Genomic DNA, 19,963 nt, shown 5'->3' with positions numbered 1-19,963 from the left:
TTCTTGCCTGGAGAATTCCATGGACAGAGAAGTCTGGTGGGACTACAGTCTATGGGGTCACAAAGAATGGGATATGACTGAACGAATAACACACAAAGACTCTTTAGTTTGAAGTTCACTGACTGATTCTTCTATATCCTCTCTGGTTTTCTCTTAAGCCTCGAGAGGTCACAATCCTAGCAGTGAAAAGTTATCTCATTTGTACACAAAGGTCACTTTCAAACTACAAAACAAACTAGAGAAGATATCATTTTCAGAATTAACTCTTAGAATTTTAATTTCTCATCAATACCAACTTTTATTGACAATCTTATAGACTTAGGTATGTCAATATAAGACATGAACAAATAAGTGCCACTTTAATGCAGTTACTAAAGTTTTTTTTTTACCACCTCTAAAATTCCTATCAGCATTGTAAATTTTGAAAACAACCCATAACAAAGAAGTAACTATTTCAATAAGCATTCCTCACTATAAAGTAGCTATAAGCTTCCCATAAGGCAAACTGTCATATAGCAAACAACCTCGTAAAAAAAATTAATAAATCTTTTCTCTTGCATGAAAATCAGTTAGTGCATTTTTGATTCAACAGCTCTCTACCTAATTGCCACCAATAAACTAAACTCTGGAGAAAACAGATGGAAACAGAACAGCAAACCTTAGAACTGAAAAGATTTCTCTCTAATGTTTTACTTTACTAATTTAATAGAATAAACTTATTTGTCATGACTATTAAGTGTATACAATGTGGAAATCACAGTTTAGAAGGAGAACAAGTATATAATATGCATCATTTTGATCATCTGTTTTTAAATAAAGGATGAGGTTCTTCTATAAAAATCCATAAGGTGTTTTAAATTCATACTATAGCTATAGAAAATGAAATCACCTTATAAAGATCTGCAGTTTATGAAGGAATAAAAACGGTTGAATGGCTATTGCAAAAAGCTAGAAGTTAGGAAATGTGAATATTAATTTTGAATCTGCTACTGATTCAAGACGACCTTGAATGATGCACCCAAATTTCTCTCTGTATCAGAAAACCGAAGAATAAATTTAATGCCATCTTTTTTTCCCTGTGAGACAAACAGCTATGTGCAATCGAATAAAAACAGAATTGCATATGCAGTGGACAGAGTAAAGCATATCTGGACTGTTTGGACTTTTTTGTAGCATGCTTTTTAATCCTGGAGAAGGCAATGGCACCCCACTCCAGTACTTTGCCTGGAAAATCCCATGGATGGAGGAGGCTGGTAGGCTGCAGTCCATGGGGTCGCTAAGAGTCGGACATGACTGAGTGACTTCACTTTCACTTTTCACTTTCATGCATTGGAGAAGGAAATGGCAACCCACTCCAGTGTTCTTGCCTGGAGAATCCCAGGGATGGGGGAGCCTTGTGGCTGCCGTCTATGGGGTCACACAGAGTCGGACACGACTGAAGTGACTTAGCAGTAGCAGCAGCAGTATTATAATCCAACATTGTCAATATCTGTTCAGTTTTTAAATGATGTCTGAAATGCTGTGGACTCTTCAGAAACAGTTTTATAAATGGCATAAATAACCATTTTACTTGATCTGGCAAATAAGAGACAGAATACCGTCTAAGATAGACATAAATATTTTAATGCAGCAGTTTTTGGTTCACTTACTCTTAAAAGGAATAATTCAATCAGAACTCTTTCAAGAGATTTGGATTAATTACAGAATAAGTAAGAGAAGGATCTTCTCCCAATTGAGCTATTAAAATATTTCACCCGACAAAGGCCAATGAAGTGAATCTATTGCTTATAGAACCCTCTTTCTAGAAGTTTAGCACCTCCTCATAACACTCATTCAGCTCCCATTACACTCTTTCTTAGACTGCAGCTGAAACTCCAGTACTTTGGCCACCTCATGCGAAGAGTTGACTCATTGGAAAAGACTCTGATGCTGGGAGGGATTGGGGGCAGGAGGAGAAGGGGACGACAGAGGATGAGATGGCTGGATGGCATCACCGACTTGATGGACATGAGTCTGGGTGAACTTCGGGAGTTGGTGATGGACGGGGAGGCCTGGCATGCTGCGACTCATGGGGTCGCAAAGAGTCGGACACGACTGAGCGAATGAACTGAAGTAATTCCAGGTGCATGTGTACTTTATTTTTTAAGTTCTTAAGTAAAATATATTTACAACTTCCATTTTAGTGTTAACAAAAATGGGAAGTTAGTTTTCCCTTACACTGTCCTTACAGATAGACAACTCCCAGTGCAATATCATTGAATATCCCCTTATCCAAGATGATCCATAATATTTTTATTTCTATAAGTCTTTACATGGCTAAAGACTAATACTTAAAAAAACAACCAGCCTAAAAACTATCTGTTTTGTTTTGCTCAGCATTGATTTCACGAGAACCCTACATTGCTGTCTTGTGTCCCTCAGAATTCTTGAGTTCTAGGGTAAGCCTAGGATTCTTTTCTATGTGGTCAGTCACTATCTATCTAGGATTTTCTTTCTTAATGCAAGGTGTTAATTTGCAGTCATTTTTACTAAATAAAATTCATTTGATTTATTTCTCTCTTTCTTCATTGTTAAGGGGTCTTTTTAAATTCAATTCCTATTCTATAATATATTATATACACTTCAGGTTTTGGAGTTATCTAAAGGAATTAACTCACTCAGCTCAGAAAAAGAAAAAGGCAGTGTTCACTCCTGAACATCATCACTAAAGAGAGAACAGTATTTTACTGAATGATACCACTTGGAACCACAAGGGAAGTTTAGGTACATGTGTTGTAGTTATTACATGAGTTTGAGCTTAGTCAGAACATTAGGTCTAATACATGACTTCTGTCACAGATAATCATGATACAATACTCAGTACCTTAATTTTAATACCCATCAAAAAACACTACCTCAAGAACACATCAGGGTTTCCAGTTCAAGATAGTGGAGTAGAAGGACGTGCACTCATATCCTCCGGCAAGAGCACCAAAATTCTAGCTAGCTGTTGAAGAACCATTGACAGGAAGACTCTGGAACCCACCAAAAAAAGATACTCCATGTTCTAGGCAAAAGAAGAAGCCACAGCAAGACAGTAGGAGGGGCACAATCATGACAAAATAAAATCCCATACCCACTGGGTGCATGACCCATAGACTGGAGAACAATGATACCAAAGAAGTTTTCACACTATTATGAAAGTTCTGAACCCCACATCAGGCTTCCCAGCCTGGGGATCTGACAAAGGGACTGGGAATCCCCAGGGAATCTGGCCTTGAGGGCCACCAGGATGTGATTACAGACCTTCCAGAGGACTAGGGGAGACAGAGACTCCAGGCTTGGATGGCACAAAGAAAAGTTTGGGTGCACCAAGACCCAGAGGAGAGAAGCAGTGACCCCACAGGAGACTGAACCAAAACTATTTGCTAGTGTTGGAGGGCCTCCTGTGGAGGCATGGGTCAGCAGGGGCTCACCACAGAGATGGGGGCACTGGAAGGCCCCCTTGGTGTAAACCCTATTGGAGTTCACTATTTACCATACCATAGAGCCTGTAGGGGCTGGGAGGACCAACCCCACATCCAAGGAGCCATGGCTGCACTGGCGCCGGAGGGCCTAGAGGAGCTATCCCACGTTGAACGTCAGGAAGGGCGGCGGTGAGGAGATACCCCTCGTCCAAGGTAAGGAGCAGCGGCTGCACTTTGCTGGAGCAGCCGTGAAGAGATACCCCAAGCCCAAGGTAAGAGAAACTCAAGTAAGATGGTAGGTGTTGCAAGAGGGCATCAGAGGGCAGACACACTGAAACCATACTCACAGAAAACTAGTCAATCTAATCACACTAGGACCACAGCTTTGTCTAACTAAATGAAACTAAGCCATGCCCATTGGGCCATCCAAGATGGGCGGGTCATGGTGGAGAGATCTGACAATGTGGTCCACTGGAGAAGGCAATGGCAAACCACTTCAGTATTCTTGCCTTGAGAACCCCATGTACAGTATGAAAAGGCAAAATGATAGGATACTGAAAGAGGAACTCCCAGATCAGTAGGTGCCCAATATGCTACTGGAGATCAGTGGAGAAATAACTCCAGAAAGAATGAAGGGATAGAGCCAAAGCAAAAAAAATACCCAGCTGTGGATGTAACTGGTGATAGAAGCAAGGTCCGATGCTGTAAAGAGCAATATTGCATAGGAACCTAGAATGTCAGGTCCATGAATCAGGAAAAATTGGAAGTGGTCAAACAAGAGGTGGCAAGAGTGAATGTCAACATTTTAGGAATCAGCGAACTCAAATGGACTGGAATGGGTGATTTTAACTCAGATGACCATTATATCTACTACTACGGGCAGGAATCCCTCAGAAGAAATGGAGCAGCCATCATGGTCAACAAAAGAGTCCAAAATGCAGTACTTGGATGCCATCCCAAAAACGACAGAATGATCTCTGTTTGTTTCCAAGGCAAACCATTCAATATCACAATAATTCAAGTCTATGCCACAACCAGTAACGCTGAAGATGAAGTGGAAAGGTTCTATGAAGACCTACAAGACCTTTTAGAACTAACACCCAAAAAAAGATGTCCTTTTCATTATAGGGGACTGGAATGCAAAAGTAAGAAGTCAAGAAACACCTGGAGTAACAGGCAAATTTGGCCTTGGAATACAGAATGAAGCAGGGCGAAGACTAATAGAGTTTTGCCAAGAAAATGCACTGGTCATAGCAGACACCCTCTTCCAATAACACAAGAGAAGACTCTACACTTGGACATCACCAGATGGTCAACACCGAACTCAGATTGATTATATTCTTTGCAGCCAAAGATGGAGAAGCCCTATACAGTCAACAAAAACAAGACCAGGAGCTGACTGTGGCTCAGATCATGAACTCCTTATTGCCAAATTCAGACTTAAATTGAAGAAAGTAGGGAAAACCACTAGACCATTTAGGTATGACCTAAATCAAATCCCTTATGATTATACAGTAGAAGTGAGAAATAGATTTAAGGGCCTAGATCTGATAGATAGAGTGCCTGATGAACTATAGAATGAGGTTCGTGACACTGTACAGGAGACAGGGATCAAGACCATCCTCATGGAAAAGAAATGCAAAAAAGCAAAATGGCTGTCTGGGGAGGCCTTACAAATAGCTGTGAAAAGAAGAGAAGCGAAAAGCAAAGGAGAAAAGGCAAGACATAAGCATCTGAATGCAGAGTTCCAAAGAAGAGCAAGAAGAGATAAAGCCTTCCTCAGCAATCAATGCAAAGAAATAGAGGAAAACAACAGAATGGGAAAGACTAGAGATCTCTTCAAGAAAATTAGAGATACCAAGGGAACATTTCATTCAAAGATGGGCTCGATAAAGGACAGAAATGGTATGGACCTAACAGAAGCAGAAGATATTAAGAAGAGATGGCAAGAATACACAGAAGAACTGTACAAAAAAGATCTTCATGACCCAGATAATCATGATGGTGTGATCACTGACCTAGAGCCAGACATCCTGGCATGTGAAGTCAAGTGGGCCTTAGAAAGCATCACTATGAACAAAGCTAGTGGAGGTGATGGAATTCCAGTTGAGCTATTCCAAATCCTGAAAGATGATGCTGTGAAAGTGCTACACTCAATATGCCAGCAAATATGGAAAACTCAGCAGTGGCCACAGGACTGGAAAAGGTCAGTTTTCATTCCAATCCCAAAGAAAGGCAATGCCAAAGAATGCTCAAACTACTGCACAATTGCACTCATCTCACACGCTAGTAAAGTAATGCTCAAAATTCTCCAAGCCAGGCTTCAGCAATACGTGAACCGTGAACTTCCTGATGTTAAAGCTGGTTTTAGAAAAGGCAGAGGAACCAGAGATCAAATTGCCAACATCCGCTGGATCATGGGAGAAGCAAGAGAGTTCCAGAAAAACATCTATTTCTGCTTTATTGACTATGCCAAAACCTTTGACTGCATGGACCACAATAAACTGTGGAAAATTCTGAAAGAGATGGGAATACCAGACCACCCGACCTGCCTCTTGAGAAACCTATATATATGCGGGTCAGGAAGCAACAGTTAGAACTGGACATGGAACAACAGACTGGTTCCAAATAGGAAAAGGAATACGTCAAGGCTGTATATTGTCACCCTGCTGATTTAACTTATATGCAGAGTACATCATGAGAAATGCTGGGCTTGGAGGAAGCACAAGCTGGAGTCAAGATTGCCGGGAGAAATATCAATAACCTCAGATATGCAGATGACACCACCCTTATGGCAGAAAGTGAAGAGGAACTCAAAAGCCTCTTGATGAAAGTGAAAGAGAGGAGTTAAAAAGTTGGCTTAAAGCTCAACATTCAGAAAATGAAGATCATGGCATCCAGTCCCATCACTTCATGGGAAATAGATGGGGAAACAGTGGAAACAGGGTCAGACTTTATATTTGGGGGCTCCAATATCACTGCAGATGGTGACTGCAGCCATGAAATTAAAGACGCTTACTCCTTGGAAGGAAAGTTATGACCAACATAGATAGCATATTAAAAATCAGAGACATTACGTTGCCAACAAAGGTCCGTCTAGTCAAGGCTATGGTTTTTCCAGTGGTCATGTATGGATGTGAGAGTTGGACTGTGAAGAAGGCTGAGCCCTGAAGAATTGATGCTTTTGAACTGTGGTGTTGGAGAAGACTCTTGAGAGTCCCTTGGACTGCAAGGAGATCCAACCTGTCCATTCTGAAGGAGATCAGCCCTGGGATTTCTTTGGAAGGAATGATGCTGAAGCTGAAACTCCAGTACTTTGGCCACCTCATGTGAAGAGTTGACTCATTGGAAAAGACTCTGATGCTGGGAGGGATTGGGGGCAGGAGGAGAAGGGGACGATAGAGGATGAGATGGCTGGATGGCATCACTGACTCGATGGACGTGAGTCTGAGTGAACTCCGGGAGTTGGTGATAGACAGGGAGGCCTGGCGTGCTGTGATTCATGGGGTCGCAAAGAGTCAGACATGACTGAGTGACTGAACTGAACTGAACTGAACTGACAGCCTGTATACCCCAGGGCTGGGTTACCACCTTAGGCCAAACAACTACCAGAGAGGGAGTGCAACTCCACCCATCATCAGATAATTGTAAAATTGATAAAGCTTTAAGCTTTACTGAGTAAGGCCCTGCCCATCAGAGCAAGACCCAGTTTTTCCCATTGCCAATCCCTCCCATCAAGAAGCTTACACAAGTCTCTTAGCCTCATCCATTAGAGGGCAGGCACAAGAAGTACAGTCTCACAGCAGCTAAAACAAAAACCATATTACAGAAAGTTAATCATGATGAAAAAGCAGAAAGTTATGTCCCAGATGAAGGGACAAGATAAAATCCAAAAAAAACAACTAAATGAAATTGACATAGGCAACCTTCCAGAACAAGAATTCATAATAATGATAGTGAAGATGATTCAGGATCTCAGAAAAAGAATGGAGGCCAAGGTTGAGAAGATGCAAGAAACATTCACCAAAGACCCAGGAAAACTAAAGACCAAACAAACAGAGGTGAATAATACACTGGAAGGAATCAATTGCAGAGTAACTGAGGCAGGAGTACAGATAAATGACCTGAAGGACAGAATGATGGAAATCACTGCCGCAAAACAGAATATAGAAAAAAGAATGAAAAGAAAGGAAGACTGAGAGACCTCTGGAACAACATTACATGCACCAACATTGGCATTATAGGGGTACCAGAAGAAGAAAAGACAGAGAAAGAAAGGACTTGAGAAAATATTTGAAGACATAATTGCTGAAAATTTCCCAAACATGGAAAAGGAAATTGTCTGCCAAGTCCAGGAAACACAGAGAGTCCCAGGCAGGATAAACCCAAAAGGGAACACACTGAGACACATAGTAATCAAACTGACAAAAATTAAAGACAGAGTTATTAGAAGCAACAAGGGAAAAATGACAAGCAACATACAAAGGAACTCCCATCAGGCTATCAGCTGATTTCTCAAGAGAAACTCTACAAACCAGAAGGGAATGGCATGACATATTTAAAGAAATGAAAGGGAAGAACCTACAACCATGAACTCTACCCAGCGAGACTCTCCTTTGATTTGACCGAGAAATCAAAAGCTTTCCAGACAAGCAAAACTTAAGAGAATTCAGCACCACCAAACCAGCTTTACAACAAATGCTGAAGAAACTTCTCTAGGCAGGAAACACAAGAGAAGGAAAGACCTACAGAAAATAAACCCAAAACATTTTAAGAAAACGGTAACTGGATCATACATATCAATAATCACCTTAAATGAAAATGGATTAAATGCACCAACCAAAAGACATAGACTGGCTGGGTGGATGCAAACATGTGCACGTATGCACTTCCACTTACCACATCACTCTACATGACCCCAAATTGTATGTAATTATTTTATATTGTTAAGTTAATCATGTTCTCATTATGACTTGCAATTGCAATTATTTTTTACTTTTTGTCTGGCTACTGATTGTGAAAACTGATAAACATCTTTTACTATTGTGATTACATAACTATTATTCACTTAATACCACTGTATCATGATTGGTCAACAGGGAAATAGAACTCTATGCTACTAAAACTAGTATCTACCATAAAAACCTGTAATCAGTTTTTTTAAATCCATAAACATATCAGAATTATCTTGAAATTTTTTGAAAAAGACAAATGCTCAAGTGTTGCTTTTTTCTCCAGAGTTCCAGATATGTTTCTAATGAGTAGTCATGTTTAAAAACAACTGGACTATATGAGGATCTTCTACTTTTATCTAGTTTGTTTCACATTTTCTATTTCATATTCAGTGTTCCCATTTCATTTAGTTTGAAGTTAAGTGGCTCAGTCATGTCTGACTCTTTGCGACCCCATGGACTGTAGCCTACCAGGCTCCTCCATTCATTGTATTTTCCAGGCAAGAGTACTGGAGTGGGTTGCCATTTCCTTCTCCAGGGGATCTTCCCAACCCAGGGATTGAACCTGGGTCTCCCGCATTGTGGGCAGACACTTTACCCTCTAAGCCACAAGGGAAGTCCCTTCATTTAGTTTATGTTCTCCAATTTATCCATCACTTCTCTTTTTTTTTTATGTTCTTTCTCAAGCCTTTATCAAGTGTAGTAGAAAAGTTGTTTATACATATATATATATATATGTGTGTGTGTGTATAATATATATTGTAGAAAATCTATGAATTTTTGCCTAACTAAAAAAATTATGACATTTTGAATCCATTTGTTTGACTTAGTATGAATAGAATGCTAGGTTTCTAATTAAAAAAACAGATATGCAACAAGCAGCAAAGGTTTACTGTATAGCATAGGGAACTATAGTCAATATCTTGTAATAACTTTTAATGGAAAATTTTTCAGAAATAATATATGTGTATTTATATAACTGAATCACCTTGCTGTGCACCTGAAACATTGTAAGGCAACTATGCTTCAATAAAATATACATATTTAAAACACACACACAAACACACATACACATTAAAACCAAATGCTGCAGTTCCCTTTTCAAAAGGTATGAACACTTTTATGACAGAGATCAGTAACCACTGCTACATATGTCCAAAACCATTATATCCCATATGTTCATAACAGTGCTGAATCCTATGTGAAGTACAAAAGTATATGAAAGACAGCATATCCTTATAGAACTTACCAACCACCTAGGATGAAGACTGATGAGAATTATACAAAAACAACACTGTAATAACTACAACTTATACTAACCACATGCCAGGCACAATGCTAAGTCCCTTATATATTGATTTCTCTATGTATTTTAAAGGATTTAAAGCATATATGTACTTTACACTTTATATATTGCTTTCTCAAAACAGGTTATAAGTTAGGTATTACTTTCCTAACATTTTAAAAGAAGAAACTACAGTGCCTAAAGCAGTATAAATAATCTAACAAGATTCGGTTGACTACAGGTCCACACTTTAACCTGTACTACAAGGATCTTCAATGAATGTGTAATCATTTAGATGTTAAATTGCATGACACTGATAAAAGCTAAGAATGACAAAGAAGGAAGTTTACATACTGACTGAAAGCCATAGGATAAAGTGTCATAAGGAAGACTACACTTCAGTTTGGCTTTAAAGGAAGATTAGTAATTAAATAAATATAAAAGGGCTAGATATTATAAACATCAAGTTTATGAACCCTGTGAAAAGTTCAGAAGGCAAGAATAGCATGCCATGATCAGGGAGACAAGAGGGAATTCAGAGTTCCTGATGTGTTCCAACATGGATATGTATCTGAAGTATATTTTAATTTTACATATTTTCTCATCAGTGTATAAATGTGCTTTAGTCTACATAAAGTTCAACTTAATAATGTCAACTTTATACCAAAGGACCTCAGAAGCCTCTGGAAGCAGGATGTGTCTTATAATGTTATTTTTAATATTTTAAGTATTAAGAGGACTTCCTTGGTGACTCAGTTAGTAAAGAATCTGCCTGCAATGCGGGAGACCCCCTATAGTGCAGGAGACCCAGGTTTGATCCCTGGGTTGTGAAAATCCCCTGGAAAAGGAAATGGCAACCCACTCCAGTATTCTTGTTTGTGAAATCTCATGGACAGAGGAGCCTGGCTGGCGACAGTTCACAGGGTCACAAGAGTTAGACACAACTCAGCAACTAAATCACCACCAGAATATCAAACTTTATTTTATTCCAAAAAGCAAAGCCCCAAGAACATCTCTTTATTTATAAGCTCTCAAATTAACACATAAACCTGGGTTCTACATAATAGCTAAATCTTGCTACTACCACTTTTATATATCATCAAGCAGGAGGATAAAAATCAAGCAGTCTAAGCAGATAAATTCAAAGATTGCATCTCCAGATATAGTAAAACCTCAAAGTCTCCAGATTCTTCGATTAATAAGACTTTGGTATCCATTTACTTCAGACAGATTCATCCTGGAAAAACCACCAGGAGAGGAGAGGAAGAGGGAAAGGAAACAAAAGGAAAGGAAGGCAAAGCTCATCTACACCTAGGAGACAAAGCACTATAACCATCGCCCCCAATCCACAGTAAAAAAAAAATGGTAAAAGAATAGAGTGCAGTATTCCTGGGTCATATCTGGCCCAGGGAAAGAAATCTCTCAAAATGATCTTTAAAATATCATAGAAAGGGACATAAAATAAAATCTATGAAAGAATCCAAGAAAATAATTATAGTTCATTGGGAATTCTTAATACATAGGTAAGGTAACCTTGATGTTTTGTGTTCGTTTAAAGAAATAGATGGAAAATGGAATATATTAGGAGAAAACCTAAATACATAACGGCAAGAAGCAATATGTCAGTGCTTGGCATCCAGGAAGCCTAAGGGTTAATATCCTTCTGTATTTTAAAAGTGCAGTAAAACATATCAATTTTAGTTGCCTATAATCTGAGGCCAAAACTTTTGGCATACTTCCCTCTTCATAGTGATAAAAGTACCAACAAGTATTTATTGAGTATTTGTCATGGGTCGGATAACTGTTGTGCGCACTGCAGAAGATACAGCATTGAAGGTGACAGACAAGGTCCTGCCCTTACGGAGCTTACGTGCTGTCACAAAAAGAAATGATAAATATGGTTGGACCAGGGAACAAAGCATGACTAATTCTCTGGTACAAAGCATCCTGCCTTATAAGGCAGAAGCTTTCTTGCTGAACGACAGTTTTACAGAGACCTGAATCTTTTCCAGTAGGAGAAACTTATAGTGTGTGTTTATAGGTTTGGGGGATGTTACAGGGAGTAGGGGTGTAGGCTAGGGCTTCCCTGGTGGCACTGGTGGTAAAGAATCGGCCTGCCAATGCAGGAGACACAAGAGACATGTGCTCGATCCCTGGGTCAGGAGGATCCCCCAGAGGAGCGCATGACAACCCACTCCTGTACAATTGCCTGGAAAATCCCATGGGCAGAAGAGCCTGGGGAGCTACAGACCATAGGGTCACAGTGTCAGACATGACTAAGCGAGTAAGCAAGGACAGAACATGAAAGCAAATCCCACCAAGTCAGAAAAGAGCTTATATTCTGACTGTTTACACCTTGCCCATCCAGTAAACACAATACCTCTCTGGCTTTGGTACAGAAGAACTGGGTTAATATTACAAATTTCTAGGAAGCTTTAATACATTTGGAAGCTAATGGGAAATAGTTTGTCTTTTCCCTGCCACCTCCCTTGTTCAGTATGTCTTCTTGCAATCCTTTCTTATTTTCCCTTTTTCTGAGACTTTTTTTTAAATTCTTCAGAAATCAATGCTTTAACCTACTAAATGCTTATAATATAAAACCAAGTATAGTTTCATTTCCAACATTTTATCCCTCTCATCTTATTCCTAAAACCCCCTTTCCCTCTTTTTTATTACTCTTTGATCCCTGACTTTCTACTCTACCATCCTTTTTCTGACAACTTCACTCCAATTCCCCTTCTATCTTTTCCAGTCAGAAAAAAAAAAAAAAAAAGATCACTAGATACAGGGAAAGACAGAACCAAGTAAAACAAAGGGTTAACAATATGCTATACATGCAGGTAAGTTCATTTTGTAAGAATCTGACATTTCAAGTTTAAAAAACTGCCTTATGCGAATAAATTTTCTTGGACTAGAATTACTAGATATAACACTCAAAGACTACAAAAATAAAGTTTTAGGGACTTCTCTAGTTGTCCAGTGGTTAACAATCCACCCTGCAATGCAGGTGATGTGGGTTCAATCCCTGGTCAGGGAGCTATTAATAAGATCCCACATGCCGCGGAGAAACTAAGCTCTCACACCAAACTAGAGAGACTGTGGGCCACAATGAAAGTTTTGCATGATGCAATGAAGATCCCATGTGCCGCAACTAAGACCCAAAGCAGCCAAATAAAATAATAAACATTAAAAAATGAAGTTTTACATATTTTCTTAGCTGTCTGAAGATATTCTTTCAAAAGTCCTTTTGTGTTTTTGTATGTATTGAACAATTTGCATGAGAGAGAGGAGGAAAAAACTGCCCCTGTTTTCTGCCTCTCATCAGAAGTCCCTTTTCAAATGCCTCTTTAAGTCCCAGATCTGGCCTCTCCTGAAACTGCCTTCATACCACATACCTAGAATGCCTCACTTTATTATCCCTCCAGTTTGTCTCTCTGCAGGGATATTGGGGACAGCCCAGATTTGGAGTCAGACTGATTTCTACTGGAAGATCAGCTTTACTTCTCCAGTGACCTTAGGCAAGTTACTTAACTCTCTAAACAATTTTCTCAACTGTAAAATGGTGAAGCCAATCTCATTACATTGTTATAAGCATTTAATGATCTAATCCATAAATGTTCTAATCACACTATGTGGCATACAGTTGTCATTTAATAAATAGCATATATGATTTATATATGCATACACATATGTATACATATATAAATACCCAAGTGTCCATCTTTTCCTCACATACACATGCGCTCTACCTGTCTGTTTTCAATGCCATTCTCCCAGAGATCTGCCTTTCTGCTCTTGAAGCATTCACAATTTTCCAGATTCACAATTAGCTAATGTAGGAATCTAATCACTGAAAATATGCTAATGAGAAAGGATAAGAGAAGAGGACAGTGACTATCGCCTGCCAACTCCAATACCCCCCAACGGTAAAATACGGCTCTTGGAAACAAAATTGTACTAAACTACATAGGCTGGAGCAGTGATTCACAGTATGAATTTTAAGCAGTATCATTTGGGAGCTTACTGGAGTAGTTCTCAGTAAATGTGACTGCTTCTTTTACATGTGTTAATACATAGGCCATCACTAATACAAGAATAAAGAAATAAATGGACATGGTATCCTTTTTCATATGAATTAAGGTATGTACAGAGATACTGCATTTGCCCCAAAACACTCTTCAAAACAAGGAAAATAAGACCATGAGAAGGTTAAATATCCATGTAATGTCTGTGATAAAGCAAACCCTAGAACACAATTCTCTTTTCAAGTCACTATTTCTAGGCCATACCATGTTGACTTCATAAAGTTTATGTAGGACATACTACTTTGAAATCCCCCTTTCAAAAGATGCAAAATTTGTAAATTAAGCAATGTCAAGAAAGCCACACCATCTGCCAGACTAACAGGCAAGTCTCTTAAGTAATGGACTCAATGCCAGGCCATGCAAGTCAGCCATTTATTCATTTTTCTAGACGCTATCCATCACTGAGCACATTCCCAAATTTCATGCAACATAATTTAAACATTTAACTGGTTGTTCTGATTGGAATAAACATTCAGCCCAAGTAAAAGCTTGACAATCCTGACACCTAGTGGCTGTGAAAACCTGGGTGAGATCCAGTTTGGGAAAAGTAGCTACCTACCATGGCAATATCTTACAAACTACAGAGAATTTAATGATTATTAATACTACAAAATACCAATTCTAAAAGCAACACCATAAAATTCTATTTTGGCTCTGATTTGTCTATTGGTCTATACAAAGAGGCTAAAACACTTGGGCTTGTAAAGCATGTTTTCCTTCAACCTTACACATTTGGCAAACTTACTAAGCCTCAGAGATCAAACAAGGAAACTAAAGCTAAACTAAAAAAAAAAAAAAAAACAAATAAATTATTTGGCATATTTATGATTCCCTTCTTTAATTTTGCATGTACATTCACATCCTTTCTTGATCTTGAGGTGGTTTTTCTCCTCATGTATCCCCCTGTCAAATATAAAAGCCATCTATTCAAGCCACATAGATGCTCCCTTTATGTCACTAAAGCATCCTTCATCAAAGGATAGCTGAACCCTCACAAGCCAGCAGGAATTTTCTTTAAGAAAGGTATAAGGACACATGGAAACCCCCAAAGTGCACATCTAAAAGCAAGGACGATGCTGAATGCTGCAAAAAAAAAAAAAAAACATATGAACACAGCAGGTCAGCATCACACAGCACAACTTATTTCTGCCCCAAACATTAGAATATAAGTCTCCCCAGACCCACCTAAACCTCTGACAGGCAGAAAGGTGAGAAGGCTTAAAGTGTTCATATCCTCCACCAAGGAGAGCTCTGAGTCCTACCTGCTGACGTTTGAAGGCTAAATAGTCCAGATTTTCAAGCTCCTTCCCAAGCTTCTGGTAGGTTTTCTTGAGGTCAGATTTGTTGGAAACATTTTTAAGAGATTCAAACGTCCTTTGAAACTGAAATCGAAAACAAAGTAAATCATTAGGATAGCAGCAGATTTTTCTCAAATTCCTAACCAGCTAACACAGACAAACGGTCAATAGTGAGCCTCAGTTTCTTCCATTCATAATACAGAGATAACAAATGCCCTTAAATTAAATAATGAGACAAAATTATAAAGAATTAGAAATGATATGCTAAGTACAAGCAACATTACTGCATGAATGAGAAACTTGTTTAGTCCTCATTGTAACAAAAGAACATACAGAATTTACTTTTCATGGTTTAGGATGCAATGTTACCCTTAAAGAAAAAATTACAATGAATGTATAATTTCCAATAATAATGAGAAAGTATTAATATTAAAAGATCTCTCACATCCCAATCATGGAAACAAATTATGGAAAAGTACCCATTTGTCTCTATAGAAACACTTATGCAGAATAGGTACCCAGCAAACTTCAGCCAGGAAGACTTCTCAGATCTTATATTTTGAGAAGAAAGAAAAATGAATGTTTTGATGACCGAAGCATATGTAGCATGTTCAGCAAACATTTATTCATTTCTGCTCTATAACAGACATGTTATTAAATTGATTCTGCTGAATCAGAATGCTTCCATTCATTTTTAAGTCAGAGACTACATAAACACAAAGGAGACAATTTGCAGTGTATCACAGAATAGTGTTCTGCTACTAATAATTAATTAAGCAAAAAGATCTCACAAGACATTGAATTCTTGGTTTATTTTAGTAAATTAGAATGTACTTTAGAAGATTAGTGATTGAAAATGTCAAAGTAATACCATTTGCAAGACATTTGCATTTACTCTCTCTTTATGTCATTTATTTCCCATATTCTCAATGTGTGCCATTAGATAAAGATCTCTAAATAGAGACTTCACCATCTTAAACACACCAGAATTCCACTGTGACTGTAATGCTATGAGACAGGCTAATAAAATTTTATAGAATATAATTAAGTTTCCAGGGAAATGATTTGACCCTTACTATTTCAAACTCTGTGGAATAAGTCACAATATAATGGCATTCTACTGAATTAAATCCTTAATTTCATGAAAGTAACATATTTATCTCAATCCGGGTGACACAGGAAAAAGAAATAGGAAATAATGCTAAACTTTCACATCAGGACAATAAACTAAACAATCTTTTAGAACCTACTATGCACAAGGCAGTATGAATATAAAACATATTTCTAAAATAACTAATACAATTATGTAAAGTTTAAAAATAAAATAAAATTTAAAAGAAAAAAAAAAAAAAAAAAAAAAATAAAATAACTTACAGACTACCAGGGAAATTAGACATGAAACTCAAAATGGGAAAGATACTGACATTTACTGCATGCCTACTCAGTGTCAGTTACTTCATCCTTTTCAATTTAAGCTTCATAAGAACCACAGGAGTTCCTATTTCTCTTCCATTCTAAAAGTAACTAAACTGAGACACAGAAAGTTTAAGCTGTTTTATTTTTCAATAATACATAATTTTAATTCATAAAACAATAATTCCTTAATTTTTATTTCTTTTGGCCATTTCTTCTAATCTGACTTTTCTTTCTTTATGCCTTTCTCCTAAGAATCACAAAGGCTTTTATTAAGCCAAATGATATCTTTTTCCCAGTTTTACTGAGATATAACTGACATAGAGCACTGTATAAGCTAAGGGGTATGGCATAATGATTTGACTTACATACATCACAAAATGATTATCATAGTAAGTTTAGTGAACATCCCTCATCTCATAGAGTTACAAAATAAATGAAATATAAAAAAATATCATTTCCTTGTGATGAGATCTCTTCAGATTTATTGTCTTAATTTTCATATATAACATATATCGTCAAATATATTTATCATGTTGTACATCACATTTCACGGAGAAGGCGATGGCACCCCACTCCAGTACTCTTGCCTGGAAAACCCCATGGACAGAGGAGCCTGGTGGGCTGCAGTCCATGGGTTCGCTAGAGTCGGACACGACTGAGCGACTTCACTTTCACTTTTCACTTTCATGCATTGGAGAAGGAAATGGCAACCCACTCCAGTGTTCTTGCCTAGAGAATCCCAGGGATGGCGGAGCCTGGTGGGCTGCCGTCTATGGGGTCGCACAGAGTTGGACACAACTGAAGTGACTTAGCAGCAGCAGCAGCAGCACATCACATTTCTAGTACTTATTTATCTTATAACTGGAGTTTGTACCTTTTGACTACCTTTGTCCAATTTCCCCTCCCACCATACCTCACCTGGTAATCACAAATCTTATCTCCCTATACATATAAATTTTGGGGGTATTTTGTTTGTTTGCTTTTGAAGTATAATTGACCTACAATACTATATCAGTTCCTAGTATACAATATAGTGATTTGATATGTCTATACATTTCAAAATAGAACTAGGTTTTAATATTTACACTCTTTCTACTCTACCATTAACTTTAACACAAGACAAAGTAGTAAAAAGAGTACAAAAAAGGAGACAAAAGTAATGTGGTAAAATAGAAAAAAACCCACTGATACCGTTGGAGAGGCTCAGGCCATATAGAAGACATGAAGGAATTTGAGTTGGGTCTGGAAGGAGTCTTCAGAGCCTTAAATGGGAACTGATGCTACCCATCAGTTTAAACATAGCCAAAGTCTGCTCATTTTCCCCTTTTGTAGCATAGTAAACAAACTTCTTTTAGCATAATTTTAATGACCTGTATATTAGCTATTTATCATATTATATGATCATTTCTGTACCTTGCCCATTTCTTGGTTTCTTCTCACTATGTTTAAATGAAACTAATACCAGATCTGAGATTCTAAACAATTTAGAAATTTTACCTATGAATTAATATAAGCTTTTACCAATCAACCTGTTCAGTTTTAAAGCATTCCTTATCCTCTGCATTTTTCTCTTTCCTAAGACATTAGCTTTATTTCTTAACTATCTCTTCTTCACATTGTTCTTTATGAATTTTATGCAACTCCAAATAGTAACTTTAGGGTAAACACATTTGTAAGGCTTCAAAATAAGAAACATGAAAACCAACACTTCCAGGTAATATGTTCATGACCAAAGAAAAAAAGGGAAATCCAGTAATGATACATCCCCACAGGATGTTTTCATTAACAGTGGGAGCTTGCATAACATGGAGATTTTAGCTTGAACTTTCATTATTAGGACTTATATCCTTCATTTATTGACACTAACTAGTTCCGAGTACTCAGACTATGATGATTCGTTCATTTAAGCAGTTTTTTTCACTTACAACAACAAATAATTATCAAGGAGAGGTCATATAAAATCTATAATGTAACTTGAAGTTAGATCTCTATTAAACATATCCCATTCCCATCTGCTCACATATACACTTAAACATGCTAAAGAGTAAAGAAGTAATTCTGCCTTACAGGTGAAGCTGAAGTACAAAAGATAAAAATAAGACAAAAGTTAAGATTCAGATTTTACTTAAAGAGATTTGAGGTTACCTTGTCTTGAAAATGTTTATTCCAATATGCCACTGTACTTAATCACTCAAACAGACCTCTTGAGATATTCTACATTAGTTTAGTACACTGTAATTTCATTGTCATGTATGGATGTGAGAGTTGGACTGTGAAGAAAGCTGAGCACTGAAGAATTGATGCTTTTGAACTGTGGTGTTGGAGAAGACTCTTGAGAGTCTCTTGGACTGCAAGGAGATCCAAACAGTCCATTCTAAAGGAGATCAGCCCTGGGTGTTCTTTGGAAGGAATGATGCTACAGCTGAAACTCCAGTACTTTGGCCACCTCATGTGAAGAGTTGACTCATTGGAAAAGACTGACACTGGGAGGGATTGGGGGCAGGAGAAGAAGGGGACGACAGAGGATGAAATGGCTGGATGGCATTACTGACTCGATGGATGTGAGTTTGAGTGAACTCTGGGAGTTGGTGATGGACAGGGAGGCCTGCTGTTGCTGCTGCTGCTAAGTCGCTTCAGTCGTGTCTGACTGTGCGACCCCAGAGACGGCAGCCCACCAGGCTCCCCCGTCCCTGGGATTCTCCAGGCAAGAACACTGGAGTGGGTTGCCATTTCCTTCTCCAATGCATGAAAGTGAAAAGTGAAAGTGAAGTCGCTCAGTCGTGTCCGACTCTAGCGAACCCATGGACTGCAGCCCACCAGGCTCCTCTGTCCATGGGGTTTTCCAGGCAAGAGTACTGGAGTGGGGTGCCATTGCCTGGCATGCTGCAATTTATGGGGTCGCAAAGAGTCAGACACAACTGAGCGATTGAACTGAACTGAACTGAATTTCATTATATTTACTGCTTCTCAATAAAGATCTCTCAATTGAAGCTGGGAAAGGAAGCATGATTAAGAGATTTTAATATTTCTGGATTTTACCTGTTCAAAGTTTTGATTGCAAACTTTAAAGAATCCCCAAATAATTTGTTGAACACTGAGTTTATCCTATGTTAATATTTTTAACTCATTGGAAACTAAATTCAAACTTAAAAAAAAAATCCTAATGAATAAATTTGAATCCAAAACAAATCTAAACTTTAGGTATGTTATAAAACTGTCAAAACTGAACATTAAAATAGCCTCGTACTGAGACGGAAATCCAAATTCTGTCCAATCTGACTGCTGTTGCTGCTGCTAAGTCGCTTCAGTCATGTCCGACTCTGTGCGACCCCAGAGCGGCAGCCCACCAGGCTCCCCCGTCCCTGGGATTCTCCAGGCAAGAACACTGAAGTGGGTTGCCATTTCCTTCTCCAACTTATGAAACTGAAAAGCGAAAGTGAAGTCGCTCAGTCGTGTCCGACTCCTAGCGACCCCACGGACT

The 19,963-nt window shown here is 38.3% G+C and overlaps 1 protein-coding gene across 4 annotated transcripts in view; it reads right to left on the bottom strand.

The window, feature by feature from the left end:
* Positions 1 to 19,963, bottom strand: part of CTNNA3 (catenin alpha 3) — a 1,958,943-nt gene that overhangs the window by 1,741,974 nt on the left and 197,006 nt on the right. For all 4 annotated transcript variants that reach the window (XM_070364862.1, XM_070364864.1, XM_070364866.1 and 1 more), the window contains exon 5: positions 15,031 to 15,150. In XM_070364862.1, coding sequence (XP_070220963.1) covers positions 15,031 to 15,150 — 120 coding nt within the window. The remainder of the gene's footprint in view (positions 1 to 15,030; positions 15,151 to 19,963) is intronic.

Source organism: Bos mutus, chromosome 28, assembly GCF_027580195.1.
Source record: "Bos mutus isolate GX-2022 chromosome 28, NWIPB_WYAK_1.1, whole genome shotgun sequence".
Classification (NCBI taxonomy): Eukaryota; Metazoa; Chordata; class Mammalia; order Artiodactyla; family Bovidae; genus Bos; species Bos mutus.
Note: the sequence above shows the minus strand (reverse complement) of the source record. Positions and strands in the feature narration are given on the sequence as shown.